The 18,483-nt window shown below is 41.3% G+C and overlaps 1 protein-coding gene across 1 annotated transcript; it reads left to right on the forward strand.

Annotated features, from left to right (window-relative positions):
• Positions 1 to 1,465: 1,465 nt before the first annotated feature.
• On the forward strand, positions 1,466 to 15,254 carry tgm2l (transglutaminase 2, like). The gene is made up of 13 exons (XM_017691474.2): positions 1,466 to 1,577; positions 2,406 to 2,582; positions 3,484 to 3,714; positions 4,836 to 4,954; positions 6,968 to 7,096; positions 7,282 to 7,459; positions 8,759 to 8,897; positions 8,990 to 9,093; positions 9,936 to 10,178; positions 10,756 to 11,022; positions 12,204 to 12,364; positions 12,483 to 12,619; positions 14,755 to 15,254. Exons 1-13 carry the CDS (start codon positions 1,562 to 1,564, stop codon positions 14,906 to 14,908), a joined length of 2,055 nt encoding a protein of 684 aa, XP_017546963.2. The 5' UTR covers positions 1,466 to 1,561; the 3' UTR covers positions 14,909 to 15,254.
• Positions 15,255 to 18,483: the final 3,229 nt, after the last annotated feature.

Raw genomic sequence — 18,483 nt, forward strand, 5'->3', positions numbered from 1 at the left:
TTTTTCTGTGAACCATTCCTTTAACTGATGATTTACAGGGGGCAGTCGTGGGCTGGAGGTTAGGGAACTGGCCCTGTAACCAGGTTGCTGGTTCGATCCCCAGTGCCGATAGTCCATGACTGAGGTGTCCTTGAGCAAGACACCGAACCCCCAATTGCTCCCTGGGTGCTGTGGATAGGGCTGCCCACCGCTCCGGGCAAGTGTGCTCACTGCCCCTTAGTGTGTGTGTGTATTCACTAGTGTGTATGTGGTGTTTCACTTCATGGATGGGTTAAATGCGGAGGTGGAATTTCCCCGTTTGTGGGATTAAAAAAAAGTATCACTTAATTGAAACTATAGCCTAGTTTCCATCTGGCCACCTGATGTTATGGGAACATCTGTTCCAACCAGAATGTTCAAAAAGAATAAGAACGACATGATAACAGACCATAGAGCAGTACTATCAGAGTTTACTGGAACACAGCTGATAGAGCAGAAGCGGCAATGAGTCATTACAGACTCACACATACAAACAAAGATATCTGTATTTTTTTGAGGTCGAGAGGCAGAAGCAAAGCAAACCGCTGACGCAGGGCATAGTAAATTCTCCAGGCCTGATTCTTTTTTCACTCTCAGAGGAAAATATTCGGCGGAGTTTGCGCTCATGAGTCTGTGTGTGCACACGATCACACATCCTACAGACATCTTTGTGTGTGTGACATCAGAGACCGTAAAAAAGCACACGCAGTGGATGCGTGTGTGTCTGATCTGTCTGTGAGTGTATGTCTGTGTTTGTGTACACCTAAAATGCTGTGTGAAAATCAGAGACCAACCCTCATTTATTTATCAAAACAGCCATTAAGTCATTTATTTTTCAGGAGACATTTCTGAGATTAAGTATTAAATGATCCATGTGCATAAAGGAGGTGCATGTCAAAGGAGAACAAGTGAAACAGCCGGAGCGTCCAAACCTGCAGTTCAGAAAACGATTAAAACATATCGAGAAAATAAAAGTTCAGCATTGTGCAAGACCTGGTAGAACACCAAAATGTGAGCATCAGATAAACAGAACTTTCATCTTTTAGAGAAAGGAGAAGCTCCAGGTTGGAAAAATATCATTGCAAATTTCCATGCAGAACTGAAACCAACTCTCTTTGAAAGAATGGAAGCTGTAATAAAGGCATAGGGTGGGCATAAATATTGAAAAAAAAAGTTAATATATTTAGTTGTTTAGATTTCTGTTTTTTTTTTTTTTTTAAATACATGTTTTCTGCTTTTTCCTGATGTTGAAAAATTAATAACTCGTACTTAATGGCCGTTTTGCATGGAAATGTACTAAAGGAAGGGTAGTCTTTGACTACTGTCAGGACTGTATGAGAGAAAGTAACGAACGAGGGGGGGAGGAGGAGGCTGTGTCAGGGGGATGGGCTCCTCTGTGTTCTATAAATACAGAGTCCTAATGAAGGAAAAGGTGGCAAAGGGAAGAAAACCTTTCTGTGCTTTCTAAGGAACTTTAGAAAGCACCACTGCAAGAACCAGAGTTTGGATTGATCGTTTACTGGTGCAGTACAGAAGTCTGACGATGTCCAAACAAAACGGTAAGGACCTTTTCTTCAGGTCATTCCACAGATGTTGAAAATTCTTAGTTCTTATTTGCAGTAGCAGATTTGGGTGATGTATTCTTTGCATCAATTACTGAGCACTTACACAGATGTTTAGCTTGCCAGGTATAAACTTTAAGAGTATTCAGAGTTATTTAAAATACATTTTTGCACTCAGATGACAATTTGATTAACATTAAATGATCCGGTGTTATCAGCATAACTAATACAGTATCAGTATCAATGTAATTAGTATAAACATTAGGAAGAGTAGTTATAAATCAGCGCTGTGGGCAAGAATGGTTACTAGGATGCCAAATGGAGCTGGCAGGGTGCTCAACCACAGTTATGCCTGAATGTAAGATTAACATCTGCCAAATGAATTACAGCTCTGTGACCTAATCCTGTCATCTGTTCCTTTTATCTTACTTCTGATCGAGTATTTACAGAGTATTTACCCTTTGCTCAGGTCATACCTTTGCACTCAGTAGCAATTTGTGATGTTATAAAGTGTAATAAGGACAGAGGAGCGTTTGCCAGGGTCTGTATTGTTTATATACATATGGAACTTGCCTTAAACTCATGGCACTGAGAGAGGCTGCAGTCTGATCTCAGTTGAAGGAGAAAGGAGGTTTATAATAAGTAAGGCATCCTAAAAAAAGTAGAAGTTGGGACTGTGCATATTAGAACAACATCCATCCATCCATCCATCCATCCATCCATCCATCCTACACTACAAAATTAGTAGTTGAAGTGCATAAAACATGCTCTATTAAATGTTTATGTATTCTTCATGCATCTCACGTCCCTTTGTTTCTCCTCTAGCTATATTCCAAGGTGTGGACCTCCAGTGTCAGATGAATAACCATGCCCACCACACAGAAGAGATGGACACGGAGCAGCTGGTGGTGCGCCGAGGACAGCCCTTCTCTCTGCTGCTACAGTGGACAAATGGCCCGCCACAGCCTCCAGACCACCAGCTCGCCCTTGTTCTCCATCTAGGTGAGCATGGCTGGCAAAATCAATCACTACTGGAAGGACTAATGGATTGATGGAACAGTGAGGAAGAGACACATAATGACAAAATGTGGTGATTAAAGCTGCACTATGTAAGATTACAAGAGAAAAAAAACATGCCAACATTATGTTGGCCTGCTGTAAATCACCCTGTAAAGCCTCAAATAATAGCTTAAATCTCAGAGGACTCTTTTTTTCAAAGCATGTCTTTATGTATTAACATCTCATGACCAGACTCAAAAAGGAGGTCCGGCTTAATGTTTAGGTCTCAAATGTAAAATCAACATAATACTAATGATGTAATGATGTGTACAATGCAGTTGTTATTTTTTATATATCTTCTAAGGAGCATGCTAATATGTAGTGGATAGAACACAAGAGTTTGTTTTTTTATATAACAGCACTTTTACTTGAAAAAATAAAAATCCAGGAGTATTTAGTATTTATAGGCGGCATGGTGGCATGGTGGGTAGCGCTGTCACCTCACAGCAAGGAGGGCCTGGGTTTGATTCCCCAGCTGGGTGACCAGGGTCCTCTCTGTGTGGAGTCTGCATGTTCTCCCCGTGTCTGCGTGGGTTTCCTCCGGGTTCTCCGGTTTCCTCCCACAGTCCAAAGACACGCAGTCAGGCCAAGTGGACATGCTAAACTGCCCCTGGGTGTGAGTGACTGTCTGTGTCTGTCTGTCTGCCCTGCGATGGACTGGTGACCTGTCCAGGGTGTATCTTGCCTTCCGCCCGAAGACTGCTGGGATAGGCTCCAGCATCCCCCGCGACCCTGACGGAGAAGCGGCTTAGAAAATGGATGGATGGATAGTTAGTATTTAGTTAGTATTTAACACAGGCCAACTAAAAACCTCCATGTACATCAGTGTTTGTGTTTTTCACAGGTAAAAAAGACGAGGTGGTTGTGCGGATGTCAGGTTCAAGAGCAGCTCATGGTAAATGGTGGTTCAGTGAGCAGGCTGCTCGGAATGAGGTGTTATTGCATGTCCACAGCCCTGCGGACACTCCTGTGGGCCTGTACCGTTTGACCGCACTCCTGCTCTCTGCCAAGGGCCACATCATAGAGAAGACCACATCTTACTCCTTCTACCTGCTCTACAACCCCTGGTGTGCAGGTGTGCTGGATTATTTCCTCTCTTTTCTGACAAAACAGGGCAGCACTACAATAGCATGGTGAAGTGCAATGATCACAGTACTTGGGTTTTCAACAAAGAGGATAGACAGAAAGAGAAAGCAAATGTCAAAAAGAGAGCAAAGCTAAATCCCAGGCATTTTAGGTCATTTGCGACTCTCAGCCGGACGTGTTTTAGGTCCCAAAATGAGGACATGTCCTGAAAAAACAGGATATATGCTTGTCCTACTATAAAATCATAGTACTGCAACTGCAAAAAGAACCAGCCAAGACACGACTGTTTCATGGGCATAATACGGTGATATAATGTTCAGTATTAAGCCTGGGTAAAGAAACCAATACTTTATGGAAGTGACCACATTACTTCAGTCTTATGAAGTGTCGAAAACACTCCAGGAGCACTGCTGTGTCTGATCCACTCATACCAGCACACCACACCGTAACACACTACCACCATGTCAGTGTCACTGCAGGGCTGAGAATGAGCCACCTCTCCTGCGGTGGTCCTGACCATCAACAAACAGGGTAAAAGGGGGCTAATGAAGTATGCAGAGAAACAGATGGACTACAGGAGCTGATAAAAATGGACAGAAACAAGGAGGTGGTCAGAATATTATGCCTGACCGGTGTATGTGGTAAATGGAGCTGATAAAATTGTAGATAGAGTGTAGATAGAAGGAGGCATACTTAATGAAGTGGCCATTATTATAATATATTCTGTATATATTATCTTTATATTAATATTAAATTAGAATATTATCATAATCAAGACTGAATTGCAATATCACTGTGTGTCAATGTCATGGTATAATGTATGCACATATACTGACTTCCAGCACCTCAAACTAGTTTCTGGCTCCACTCATTGTCTAGGAAATGACTCAATAATAATTTATTACTTAAACAAAAATCTCCATCTGCCAATATCGGTACACTGGTACCGACAATACAGCACTAGAATGGATGGTCTTACTGTCCTCAGCATTTACATCTATATGTCCCACATATATATATATATATATGTTTGTGTGTATTTTTAAGTGTAAAGACACAATAATACAGCATTACTTGCATTAACATCTGTCTATGGACTCGTCCCCACAGAGGACTCTGTGTACATGCCTGACAAGGAGCTTCTGCAGGAGTACATCTTAAATGAGAACGGCGTCCTGTACCAGGGCTCATGGGACCAGATCACTGCTCTGCCTTGGAATTTTGGACAGGTAAAATGAAGTACGAGGACACCCACACCAAAGGCCGTCTTAGGTAAACCAGTCCTCCATAGAGCAAAGCCAGCAGTTTGAACGAACCCGAGGTCAAGCCTTCACTGAGATGCTGTCATGGTCTGGGGGAGCTGACAGAAGGGTAGGATAGATGGGCGGTTTTGCATGCTGCTGGAATCCGTGACTAGAGTCAGCAGTTTGATGGCAGAGTGTGTGAATTGTGGCAGCTGTGTGCCAGAGGAGACACAGAGGCCTGGCCTGCCGGGGTAATCTCTCTCCCTGGATGTCAAACATTTCTGCTCAAGATGTGTGAGAATGCCTGCCTTGTAAACAAAGGCCTGTCTGCCGCATTCACTTAGACAAGAAGATGCAGAAAAAGAGAGCAAGGGAGAGAATGAGACAAAGAGAAGATATAGAATAAAGTAAATTATCTTCCTCTACTGCCTTACGTTCTTGGTCTCACCTCTTGCTAGCCAAAATGTTGGTTTTACTTTTCTGCAGAAAGCACAGCAAAGAAAGAGGCCACCAGTGGTCACTGGCCAGGGACATCTTAAAGGACCCATATTATGGAAATGGGATCCTCACAATAAAAAAAACAAACAAAAAAAACAGTGTGATGTTTTAAGTAAATATTGTTAAAGTTTCAGAACTAGATGCTCACCCCCTAGTCCATTCAGTCCATATGGGAACTAAGTTGTTTTGAATTCACTGGTTTTGTGATGCCAAGCAATGGATAGGCTCCAGCGGCCCCTGTGACCCTAATATCAATATTACTGCTATTAATATTAGTAATATAATCACTTGTAGGTAGTTTGACCAGAGGAGGACGGGTCCCCCCTGGTGAGCCTGGTTCCTCCCAAGGTTTCTTCCTCAGTTCTGAGGGAGGTTCTCCTTGCCACTGTTGCCCCTGGCTTGCCCACTGGGGGGTTTCTGTACATTCTGTACATTCTTTCAGTCCTGTGGAAACTTTGTCTTTTCTGAAATCCTGTAAAGCTGCTTTGTGACAACATCCGTTGTAAAAAGCGCTATACAAATAAATTTGATTTGATTTGATTTGAAGGGTAAGGGGCTTAGATGAAGTGTGTGTATGTGTGTGTGTGTGTGTGGTTTTGTGATGTCACATAAACATTCGCACATATCCACCTATTCAGCCTGCAGACATGTAGCTCCACTCATTCATGCTGAAGTTATAAAGAGTGTTTAACCCAGACTCTTAACACAGGGCAGTCTGTCAGAACAGAGAACATTGACCTATATTAGCCTTGAACACAGTGTTCCAAAAACAAGCTGTTTAAGGCGAAGGGACAAAGAGAGGTTGGAAAATATCCATCTAAAATGATTTATGACTGTTTTTGATAAACACAAAACCACACAAATTTTATAAGTGGACCTTATGCAAGAATAATGTAGAAGTGAATTGCAGCCTTAAGCTTTTTCTTTACCTGAACTGCAAAAACTCTCTAAAATGTCCTTACATGAAAAAACAGCATACTTGCAAATTGAGTTTTAGACCTTAAGGTGACATTTTCGCACTTTAGTTTTTGACCGTTTTAAAAATCTAAGTTTTACAGCTTTAAAAAGTCCTATATTCTATCCCTTTATAGTATATTATTATTTTCATTGAGGTTATGATGATATTTGTGTAGTTTTATGTAATGAAAAGCAGTCATGCATGACTCTTTCCCAGCCTCTCTTTATTAATGAAACAGGTCTTTTTCTGAAACTGTGCGTTGACTGATGTAAGTAAATACCACAGAGCTGACTGGCTGCCCTATGATGCGTCTAATTCAGGCTGAAACACTCCTTATAACTTCACCATAAATGGGTGGGGCTAGATTGCTGTAGGCTGAATAGGCAGATATATGACGTCACAAAAACAATTGATTTAAAATAGGCTCATTTTACGACTTAGTTTCTTTTTCTATGGTCTGAAGAGTGAACAGAACATGTTGACACCTCAAAAATGTCTTCATACTACTTCAAAGTCTTGATAAATGTGTTCTTTTTCACTAGTTTGAAAAAGGTGTGGTGGACATCTGCTTTGAGATGCTGGATAACTCCCCCGCTGCCCTGAAAAGCTCTCAGACGGATATCACTAAGAGAGCTGATCCTGTCTACGTCAGCAGAACAATTACTGCAATGGTAAGGCAAATATCTGGTGTCCCGTGCCTTCAGTACTCTCCATTTATATCATGTACTGCTAATTCAGATCCCGGAAAGCAGCAGGAAGGCATGTTCTCATTCAATTGTCACTGTGACATTTGGAGAATATCATTGTGGACCGAACTGGAAAAAACTAATAAACAGCAGTGTTTGTGCTCTGAAAGGTGAATGCAAATGATGACCGTGGAGTGGTGTCTGGACGCTGGGATGGGGAGTACAGTGACGGGGTGCCACCCACACGGTGGACTGGCAGCGTGCCCATTCTGAGGCGCTGGAGCGAGGGTGGGGCTAAAAGGGTGCGCTATGGGCAGTGCTGGGTGTTTTCAGCTGTGGCCTGCACAAGTAAGGATCAGATGCCTTCACACTGACAGGGCTGTGCATCACTTAGAATGTTTTGATTTCTAAATTATACTTTTGTATCATTTGGAAATTTGTATTAAACCACACATGAGCGTGTGGTGCTCAAAGTGACTGCAGCAGACTGCAGACTATTGAGGAAAAGCTGAGGCCAATGAGGTTAATAGCCTCACAGAACATGATTTGGTCACACTTTATTTGGATGGTCCCTTATAGATCATCTACAGCTACTCAAAATCGTTAACAAACATTCTGATGACACTCCGTTTGTTATCAACAACATTGTGGTTAGGGTTAGGGTTACGAGTAGGTCGTCGTGGCTCGACACTTGCTTGACCACCAAGCCTAAGTACTATTTATGGTTTGTAAAATAAAATGAATTCAATTGTTTGTTGAAAGAAAATAAAAAGAATCGAACGGACTAAAAAATGCAAGAAGACTCTTCAGAATTCAGAAGTGCAGGTCCTTTATTTCTTAAGCATGGAGAATGTTCTTCGGATGACACTCACAAATATGCAGAGTTTGTACACATGTTTTATACCCTCGGTGAAGGTGGGGTGACATCGCCCCACCTCTTTTTGTCATCTCCTGATTTCACAAAACCACCGTTATATCCAAATTGACCTTCATAGGTCTATCATATGAACCATTATCTCCAAGTCTAGTCTGAATCCTTTTTTTTTTTAAAAAAAACATTGTGCCAAGCGCATGCTGGAACTTTTCCATCTCAGCTTTTGACCTTGAAAGGTTCACAAGTTCACTCACTCCCTATAAAGTGTCTGTCTTCTCTCTTACGCCCTACTGAGGAAGCTTGTTTTAGGGCACTTGCTCCAATGTGCTAGGCCTTTATTTATGATCTATCCTGCATAATACATGGCATTTTAATTTTGAGAATCTTTCATTTACATCAAGGTGTAGGTTTTGCCTTGAAGTTAGAGTTAGTGTTAGGTTTAGGATTAGGTTTACATTTAATAGAATCTGTCACACTCAACTTCAGGTTCAGTTACACTGAGTAGATATTTTGTTGAGTGTTACATATAAATATACCGAGCATCTACAAACCACCTACATGGGACCATCTAAATAAAGTGTTCCCCATTATTTTAATAGCCAATCAGCAGTCTTAGATTTAGGAACAAGCATTCTTATTAGACCACAGATACTGAAAAGACCAACTACTCAGGTATTGAATGACAGAATTGTGCTAAAGTGATTCAGTCGATACCATAAAAGTTCAGTTTTGATATCCATGCCTAGCTCTGACATGATTTCACTTTTCTGCAGTTCTTCGCTGTCTGGGCATTCCTACCCGATGTGTCACAAACTACTCCTCAGCCCATGACACAGATGGCAACATCAGCGTGGACTACTTGTTCAATGAGCAGCTGCAAAGTATATCTGAGCAGAGGAAAGACATGATCTGGTGAGACCCATTCTTTGTAGTATTTAGGATGTTTTAGGTGCCAGTCACACTATCTTTCCCATTTAATGAACTGCGTTATCTACGGATTTCAGGAACTTCCACTGCTGGGTGGAGTCCTGGATGAGCAGAGAGGACCTTCCGAAAGGTTATGATGGGTGGCAAGTACTTGACCCAACTCCACAGGAGAGGAGTGATGGTAGGATTTAAAGGGATAGTTTCCTCTAAAATGATACACAGGGGCAGATCTTGCTACCAGGTTGACATAATGTACAAAAGCAAAAACAGCACAAAGACAAGATATTTAATGTTTAACCTTAAAACTAAATCTTAAACAGGTCACACGATCCAGGAGGCCTTGCTTGTTTGTGAGGAAGAATGGGTTGAGGCTCGTCGCTTAGCCAAAAAGTGCATCAGAAAACAATCCAACAGTTTCTGCGAGGATTTTAGGTATTTTAATTTCTATGGTAATTTAATCATTTAATCAAAAGCATTATGGGATCTGGAGGAATCCCGGAGCATAAAGGATGCACTGAATGCCCACAACCTCCAGTCAACCTCTCAGATTGGTTATGAAAATAATGGATGTTGTGTTGTCTGGGCGAAAGAAGAAAAAAACATCTAAATGTTTATCAATGTAAAGTTCAGGGTCTGTCATCCTATGGGTGTGTATTAGCGCCCATACAGGGGTAAACTTTCATTCTGTGAAGGAACCTCAATTTACAGCTAAAGACTTCTGTAATGGAAGAAAATCTGCTTTCAAAACTGGATCAACTGGTGTCTTCTGTCCTGTGCTGTTAGAGTGCTGTTAGAGTGCTGTTAGAAAGAAAGGTGTGGCCCACAGGTTCTAACTTTTCTTAAGGTGAAACATCAAATGTCAATATTTTCTACTGTTTTCATTAAAATGCAAGTCAAACAGACATCACTAATTACTACTTTCTGTTTTTATTAATCACAGATTGTCACAACTTCGAGGTGTGAATCATTACTATGCTCCTAAACACCTGCAACTACCATTTGTTGGATCCGTTGTCTGCATAGGTGTGTTCTGCTGTGGGCCATGTCCAGTCCGAGCGGTGAAAGCGGGAGAGGTGGCGATAAAGTATGATGCTCCATTCGTGTTTTCGGAGGTGAACGCAGACCTGGTCTGCTGGATTGTTCATCCAGATGGGAAGCGAACACGAGCCTCGTTGAATAGTGGGACTGTGGGAAGAAACATCAGCACCAAAAGTGTGCATGGAGAGTACAGAGAGGACATCACCGCTGAATACAAATACCCTGAAGGTAACATCTGACTACCTTATGGCCTGCTTTACATTTACATTTACATTTATGGCATTTAGCAGACGCTCTTATCCAGAGCGACTTACAAAAGTGCTTGTCATTACTTCAGAAAATCTCATGTTAATAAAGGTCGACATAATTTTAAAGAGCTTTGCTCTAAATTGCTACCTGAAGTTATCTATGCATTGAGACCTAAACAAATACAACAAGTAGAAAAAATACCTACAACTCAACACAGAGTCTACACAACACTAAACCTGCTGAAAAAAAAAAAAAAAAAAAAGTTTGTAATACAGTGAACGATAAAAGAGGTGAAGATCTTTAATAGACAGTGTTAGTGATTAGATAAGTGTAGTGTAAAGAGACGGGTCTTCAGACGTCGTTTAAAGACAGCAAGTGATTCTGCTGTTCGGACACTTAGGGGAAGTTCATTCCACCACCTTGGTGCCAGGACAGAGAACAGTCTGGAGGCATGTTTTCCTTGCTTTCTTTTTAAATTGAACAGATGACAGTTTTCATCTGCAAGCTACACATTCTGAGCTTCTTTAATAACTCAGAACTTCTTTTCTTACCACAGGTTCCATGAAGGAGCGAGAGGTCTATGCGAAAGCAGGGAAACAAGCGGCCAAACAAAACGAGCGGCCTGGTCAGCTGAAGCTCTCCATTAAACATGCCCAGGCTGTTCATGGCACAGACTTCGATGTGATTGTGGAGGTGCTTAATGTTAGTGCAGAAGACACACTGGCACACCTCACAGTCATATCTAATGCTGTCACTTACAACAGTCTCCACAGGGGGGAGTGTCAGAGGAAGACAGCTGAGCTCACTGTACCAGCACAGAAAGGTAAGAACCACACTGTCCAAATGAAAAGCCTTCATGTCATGATTAACGCAAGTAAGACAAAGTCATATAGAATCATAAGAGAAACGCAGAATGGGTGTAGAAAGGACAGACTGGGAGTAGTAAGACAGGCAAGTGGAAGTTTCCCTTAAAGGAAAAGTTTGACAAAAAAAAAAAAAAAAAACCAATTTCTCACTCACCCCAGATGTAGGCTGATATTCACAAAGCAGAACTGATCTTAGATCAGATTCCTCTGTATTTATGTATTCCTCTGTATATTATGCTAAATCCGCACCCCTACTTCTGAGATGGTGAAAACAGACCATGTTATCTAAAAAGGCTGGTGGCAGTTTTGTTCATTGTTATAGATAGATAGATAGAATAGATTCAACTTTATTGTCATTACTCAGTACAAGTACATGGCAACGAAATGCAGTTAGCATCTACCAGAAGTGCAAATAGTAGCAAATAGTGCAAAAAGAGACTGTGCAAGTGTGCAATAAATAGGCATAGTGCAACATTACAGTATATAGAATAAATTACTTATAGATATGCAAAAAATAGATTATAGGTGTGTAGATATATACATGAACATGTTGGAGATGTACACTGTATAGAATAACTGTTGCGATGTGTTATTTACATGGCAGTAGAATAGTTCACAGGAAGTGATACTGTGACCTCAACCACATCAAAATGTCTGTGTGACCTTCATGAGGTCCTGGATGCCATTTGAGCAGATTGAAAGAGGTGATATGTTTTCACAGAAATTATGATAAAATCCCAAGTCTAGACAAAATGCCTCATAGTTCTCAGCATGAGATTGTTGTAAAATATTACAAGACTGATCAACTTATTTCTAGATGTTTTCTAGATGCTCTATGTTTACTTGATTTAAGTTATTTTATCTAGTGAAAATGTTTTATTCTAATGGCAGATCATTCTGCTTGCTTCAAGATACAATGCAGATCATTTTCACAACTGATGAAACCACAGAATTTGACAATTTCACCAACATAAAATGTAAACAAGTAAAAAAGTAAAACGTTAATCTAATAATGATAAATAATAGACATTTTGACTAGATTGAAGATGATTTCAGAATTCAGAGTTCAGAAATCTCTAATGTAAATTTGTAATATTTTTGATTATTTTATATTTATATTTGTTTCTCTCACCTTCAGCTCATAAGGAAGTGTTACGGCTTTTGTATGACAATTACGGAGCGTGTATATCAGAGCATCACCTTATCAGAGTCACCGCACTCCTCCAAACCAGCGGCCCACTCAACAGCATCCTGCAAGAGGTCAACATCCCTCTGAAAATGCCCAAGCTCCATATTAAGGTATTAAGGCGCAAAGAACTCACCACATTCAGTAAATAGTGACCTACTGGAGATAATGTTTATCGTTCTGTTGCAATTGTATTTATGATCGTTTTTACACATATTTACATTTTCCCAGGTGACTGGAGAAGCTGTGGTCTCACGCAAGCTGACAGTGATCATCTCCTTCACAAACCCCCTGCCTGTCACTCTTCGAAGAGGTGTGTTTACCGTGGAGGGTGCAGGACTAACAGAAGAGCAGGAGATCCAGGCCCCGTATGTATCAGCCCTCCAACCAGAGTCCTGTGTCTTTAGCATGGGGCTTTAATAATGCTGTTGCCAGGACGTGTGCTTATTTCACCTCTTACCCGTTTGCTTTATAGTGTGTTACTTTGCTGTTTAGAGTATTTGCAGTAAGAGTGAAGTGTAGGCTTTAAAGAGCTCAGGCCTTATTCTGAACACTCTTGGCCAGTGGGACTGATTCCTTAACAAGTCATACCACATCATGCACAAAACAGCTTCTCCACCCCTCCTTTGGTCATTCAAACAAAATGTGCCAGGCAAGGGTCTCACACCACTGGCCAAAGATGGCTAAAGCTCTCACAGAGCCAGACATTCCTACACACAGAGACCTGCCAGAGACACCAGCACAAACATCTAATCTCTTCCCCGGCACAGGACAAATTCTTCCCAAAACAACAATTCTGATATGACCTCAGCATTCCTTACAAACTATTATTCAGTAAAGTTGTTAGTGTGACCAGGCCTGTGCACAGACGTGCTGGGCTCAAAGGGAAAACAGGGCAACATGAGCTTTAATTTAATTCACTGTATACTACACTTATCAGAGAAATCATGTTTCAGATTGAACCAAACAGTGTAAAAGAGCCCATATCCTACATTATTATTGTATTTTTATTTTCTGTTTATAATGTCTAGTGTTTGTGAGGTTTTATGTAACAGAAACACTCGTAATTCATATTTACATTGCCTTTTTATTATGCCTGATTTAAAAAGCAGTCTAGGTTAAAGCACTCTTAGCCATCACGCCTACTTAGATCACAAGGTGCTGCTCACTACTGGTACCTAGAATTAATGAAGTTACATCAGGGGGGAGAGATTTCTCATACAAAGCCCCCCAAGCTCTGGAATAACCTTCCTGTTAATGTTCAGGAATCAGACACAGCCTCAGTCTTTAAGTCTAGGCTAAAAACTTACTTGTACAGTCGAGCCTTTGGTGATTAGTCTTCCCTGTCAGATCTGGACCTGCTGGAGTCTCTGCTGCTCTGTTAACACTGTAATCTGTGGTCAGCCACTCTTTACAGAACTGACTGTGTTTTTCTTTCCTTCCTCTGCTGAGCTGAATAGCTGCCCATCTTGTGCGTCTGATGCTGTTGCTTCTTCTACCCTGATCGGGTGCCGCTGCTCACCAGCCTTCTGGACCGGCTTGACCACCACTGACCTTCTTGCTTTACAACGCTGTGCAATCCTCACCCTCATAATCAAAAATTAATCAAATTAGCCACTGCTTTCCTTTTTGCCACTTTGTACTATGAAACTTCATATTAACAATGTTTGCTATCCGGTGTCGACCAGAGGAGGATGGGTTCCCCTTCTTGGTTCCTCTCAAGGTTTCTTCCTCTTTTTGGAAGGTTTTCCTTGCCACCGTCGCCGCTGGCGATGCTCATGGGGGCTCGGACCCGGATTTTCTTTTCTTTTCTTTTCTTTCTGTAATACTGTTTGTTCTGTATGGCTGCTTTGTGACAACATCTGTTGTAAAAACCGCTATATAAATAAAATTTGCTTTGCTTTGCTTTGCTAATAGCTTTAGTATGAATGAGTGCACAGTGGAGCTAAACTGATGAAGTCTGTATAGGCAGATCTATGTAAATACGCTGGTTTGCGTATAACATCACAAACAAGTGAAAGCAAAACTGTACCATACTAACTGTACGGACTAAACGGTACGTTCTGAAACTTGTTTATGTTTACACAATACATCAAACTCTTTGATTTAACAAACTGAGGAAAATTCACTTTACCATGACACTTTCTCCAAAGACAACCAACAGAAATAACATTATTATTTACGCGTGGACTGAACCCCAGCCACCTGCTGCCGCTACTTACTACACTATATAATCAGTACACAGTTGTTAGTTGTTGTTATAAGTCTATTTAAGAGCTTCACAGAATCTTGTGTACATCCCTGTTTTTTATAATAATGACAACATGGTGTAGAAAGTTATTAGCACCTCTTATTGCCAACACTACATTATGAAATGTGATGCTTTCTTTAAGAGATTATCAGCTTTTTATTGGTGGAATTTCCAGCGAATTGTGGTAAATGATGATTGACGTTGGGTGCTGAGAAAAGATTTAATCACCCGTTAAATGTCTCTTTCTCACAGCGGTGATATTAGACCCAGCCAATATGTCGCAGTCAAGTGCTCCTTCAAACCCATTCGAGCTGGCCTGAGGAAACTACTGGTTGACTTTGACTCCGACAGACTGAGAGATGTGAAGGGTGAAGCTGCTATTACTGTTCAGGAGAAAAAGCTCTGAGAGCGCTTAAATGTCTCAAACGTGTAATTCAGTGGACGTTTGGAAGCAAAGTTTTAAAAGGAAAGATGCTGTAAATGAAAAGATGAACGTTCTGGATTGCTTGATGACTGCACACCTGCTTTTTACAGCTCTTTAAAGATAAAACTGCTGTTTCGGTCAATTATTAACAAATCACATATAACTTTTATTATTTTTGCTTATAACTATATTTTATGTCTTTGTGTAAAAACAATGAGTGTTTTCCCACGAACACCTTTTGATTTGACTTGATTTGACTTGATATCACGTTTTTTTTCCCTTTTTTGAGGAAAGGTTTCACAAGAATTAAAGCCGAAGTGAAAATCTAGATCATATTATTTTCTCAGTGTTTTTCTTTGTCCAATACTTGCTGCCATTAATATGTTTGTCCCATAAAACACTGATCAGAGCAACACAACTGTGATAAAATAATGATTACGAATTAAAGATGATCTGCTGATTTGTATTACTGTACGCCCCCTGCAGTTACAAAGCTAAATTACACTCTACAGTGGGACACAGACCGCTCGACGTAAATTTAATACGTTTTGCACACCTTGAGTTTGTAATTTCTCTGAGATTTTGCTACAGAATTAGCGCAGTGAGTGAGAGTGTGTAATTGCAGGAGAGGCGCTGTTTCCCGATTACACTTGAGTCTTGCCCCTTTCTAGCTTGGTGTTCTCTTTGGTAATTCAGTTTAAATGCATTATTATTAGACAAATGCATGAGGCAAACGTTTTAATCATCATTTTGACACAATCACTGCATAACAACATTAAGCATTTCTGTAAATACATTTTAATTTAAATAAAGCTACTAAAAATGCATCTAAATCTTTGTGTGAATGAAATCAGTACTAGTAGACACACAGACACACACACACACACACACACACTTTTGGGTCGTGGAAGGTGCTGGAGCCTATCCCAGCAGTCAGTGGACGGAGGGCATGAAAAACATCCTGGACAGGTCAGCAGTCCATAACAGGGCAGACACACAAACATACACAATAACACATATTTACACCAATTCAACATGTCCAGGTGCCCTGACTGCACGTCTTTGCACTGTGGGAGGAAACCCACACAGAAAGAACCCTGGTCGCCCTGCCGGGAAATCAAACCCAGGCCCTTCTTACTCTGAGGCCACCTCACTACTCACAGTGTTGCTCAGCATTGCATACATCCATCCATCCATCCATTTTCTAAGCCGCTTCTCCGTCAGGGTCGCGGGAGGGTGCTGGAGCCTATCCCAGCGGTCATCGGGCGGAAGGCAGGATACACCCTGGACAGGTCGCCAGTCCATCGCAGGGCAGACAGACAGACACAGACAGTCACTCACACCTAGGGGCAGTTTAGCACGTTCAATTGGCCTGACTGCATGTCTTTGGACTGTGGGAGGAAACCAGAGAACCCGGAGGAAACCCACGCAGACACGGGGAGAACATGCAGACTCCACACAGAGAGGACCCTGGTCACCCAGCTAGGGAATCGAACCCAGGCCCTCCTTGCTGTGAGGCGACAGTGCTACCCACCACGCCACCGTGCCGCCCATTGCATCCATAAACTGGAAATTTTTATGCAAACATACAAATATGTTGCCATTTTCCATATTACATTTTCATTTTCATTTTGTTACTGTGCTGCCATATAAACGGCCTCTAGTTGGGTGTCATTCTGTAGTCAGTACTGTAGCCACATTAAGAACTCCAGGTCTAAACTGGTTAATTTTCTCTGTGGAAAAAAATAAACAGCATTTTTGAAAGTCGCCACCATCAGCCCCTTTGTGTCAACAGAATTTACACTAGTCTTGTTATGTCATGATGAAAAAACATCCTAGAGGGCTCCCACAGTTCATCAGAGAAACTGATTTTAATTCTGAAATCTAGAGTAGATAAACATATTAGGCCAATTAGGCCTGTATTATTACCTTAAATTCTGGTTTTCTTCACGCAGCAGGTTTTGAACAGATGGATGCTACTTTTTTCATGACTTTTAAGTGCTGATTACTTGGTGAGCAGATTAATCAGCTGATTAATACCTTAACACCTTAACACTAAGCCACTTTAAAGAACGATAGCACAGTCACTCAAGTCAATTTGAATGTATATTCTCCCTGTCTTGTGTATATATTTTGTGTATATTTCGTATATATTTATTTAACTCGCCCTTAGAGATAGGGTGAGAAGTTCAGTCATCCGGGAGGGACTCGGAGTAGAGCTGCTGCTTCTCCACGTCGAGAGGAGCCAGCTGAGGTGGTTAGGGCATCTGGTTAGGATGCCTCCTGGACGCCTCCCTCGGGAAGTGGCTGGGGAAAGGGAGGTTAGGGCCTCATTGCTTAGGATGCTGCCCCTGCGACCCGAACCCCGGAGAAACGGAAGATAATGGATGGATGGATGGATGGATAGATTTGGTCTATATTTAATATATATCCTTTTCATATATATTTTACTTACTTTTTACTTATTTACTTTCTGTAGAGTGACTACCTGAGCCTCACCACAAGCATTTCAATGCATAAATGTGCGGACATGTTGTGCAAACAAGTACGACAAATAAACTTGAAACTTGATCTTGTGCACGAAAGGCTGCATGAGAAAGTCAATAGCTCAGCTAGTAACACTGATGAATTTGTAACACTGAGTGACACCCAAAAGCTAGACCAGCAAACACTTGTAAACATTAAGATTGTCAATTGTTAAGATTGAGAAATCAGATGTTTTGTCTGTAAATGTAGTATGTGCACATTGCCACCAGCCCTCATGTCCAGTCAAGTTACTAGGCCAAGTTATTTGGTCATGTAGTGTGTATATATATATATATATATATATATATATATACACACACACTACATGACCAAAAGTTTGCGGACAACCAAACGTATGGGCATTAACAGTGGGAGGGTAAGTGGGGCAACCACACTAGGGCCTACAGTGATTGGGCCCCTTAAAATCTTTAATGATCTTTATAGATACTGGCACAATTGCACATCCATGACTCACAGCAAGTTCCACTCTCTTAACAAACCTCACCAGTTGGCTTCTGTCAACACTTCACAGACAGACCTGAAGTGTATTTATCTCCCTCTTATTCATAATGCTAGTGGGTGGAGCTGCATGTTTTCAGGGCATCAACTCGTTTGAGACACAACAGTATGGTCAGGCAGTACTGTTCAGTGATGAGGCCTGGCTCACAGCTAGCAGTACAAATCATCCCAAAGGTGTTCGACTGACGCTCTATGCGGGCAAATCCAGTTCTTCTGCACCAAACCTACTAAATTCTTTCTTTAAAGACACTGTTTTGTTCACAGAGGCATTGCCATGCTGAAACAGGAAAAGGCTTACCCTCAAACCGCCGCCACAAAGCTCAAAGCACACAGTTTTCTTGAATGTCACTGCATGCTGTAGCATTCAAATTTCACTTCCCTGAAACAAAGAGAAAATTTTCAGTTGTCAGTACAAATTTAAGGCAGGTAGCTTTCTATTTGCATCTGCTAAATCCTGATTTGTCCGTCAGACTGACAGATGCTGTAGCATGATTTATCCCTCCAGAGAACAC

This window comes from Pygocentrus nattereri, chromosome 7 (assembly GCF_015220715.1).
Source record: "Pygocentrus nattereri isolate fPygNat1 chromosome 7, fPygNat1.pri, whole genome shotgun sequence".
Lineage (NCBI taxonomy): Eukaryota > Metazoa > Chordata > Actinopteri > Characiformes > Serrasalmidae > Pygocentrus > Pygocentrus nattereri.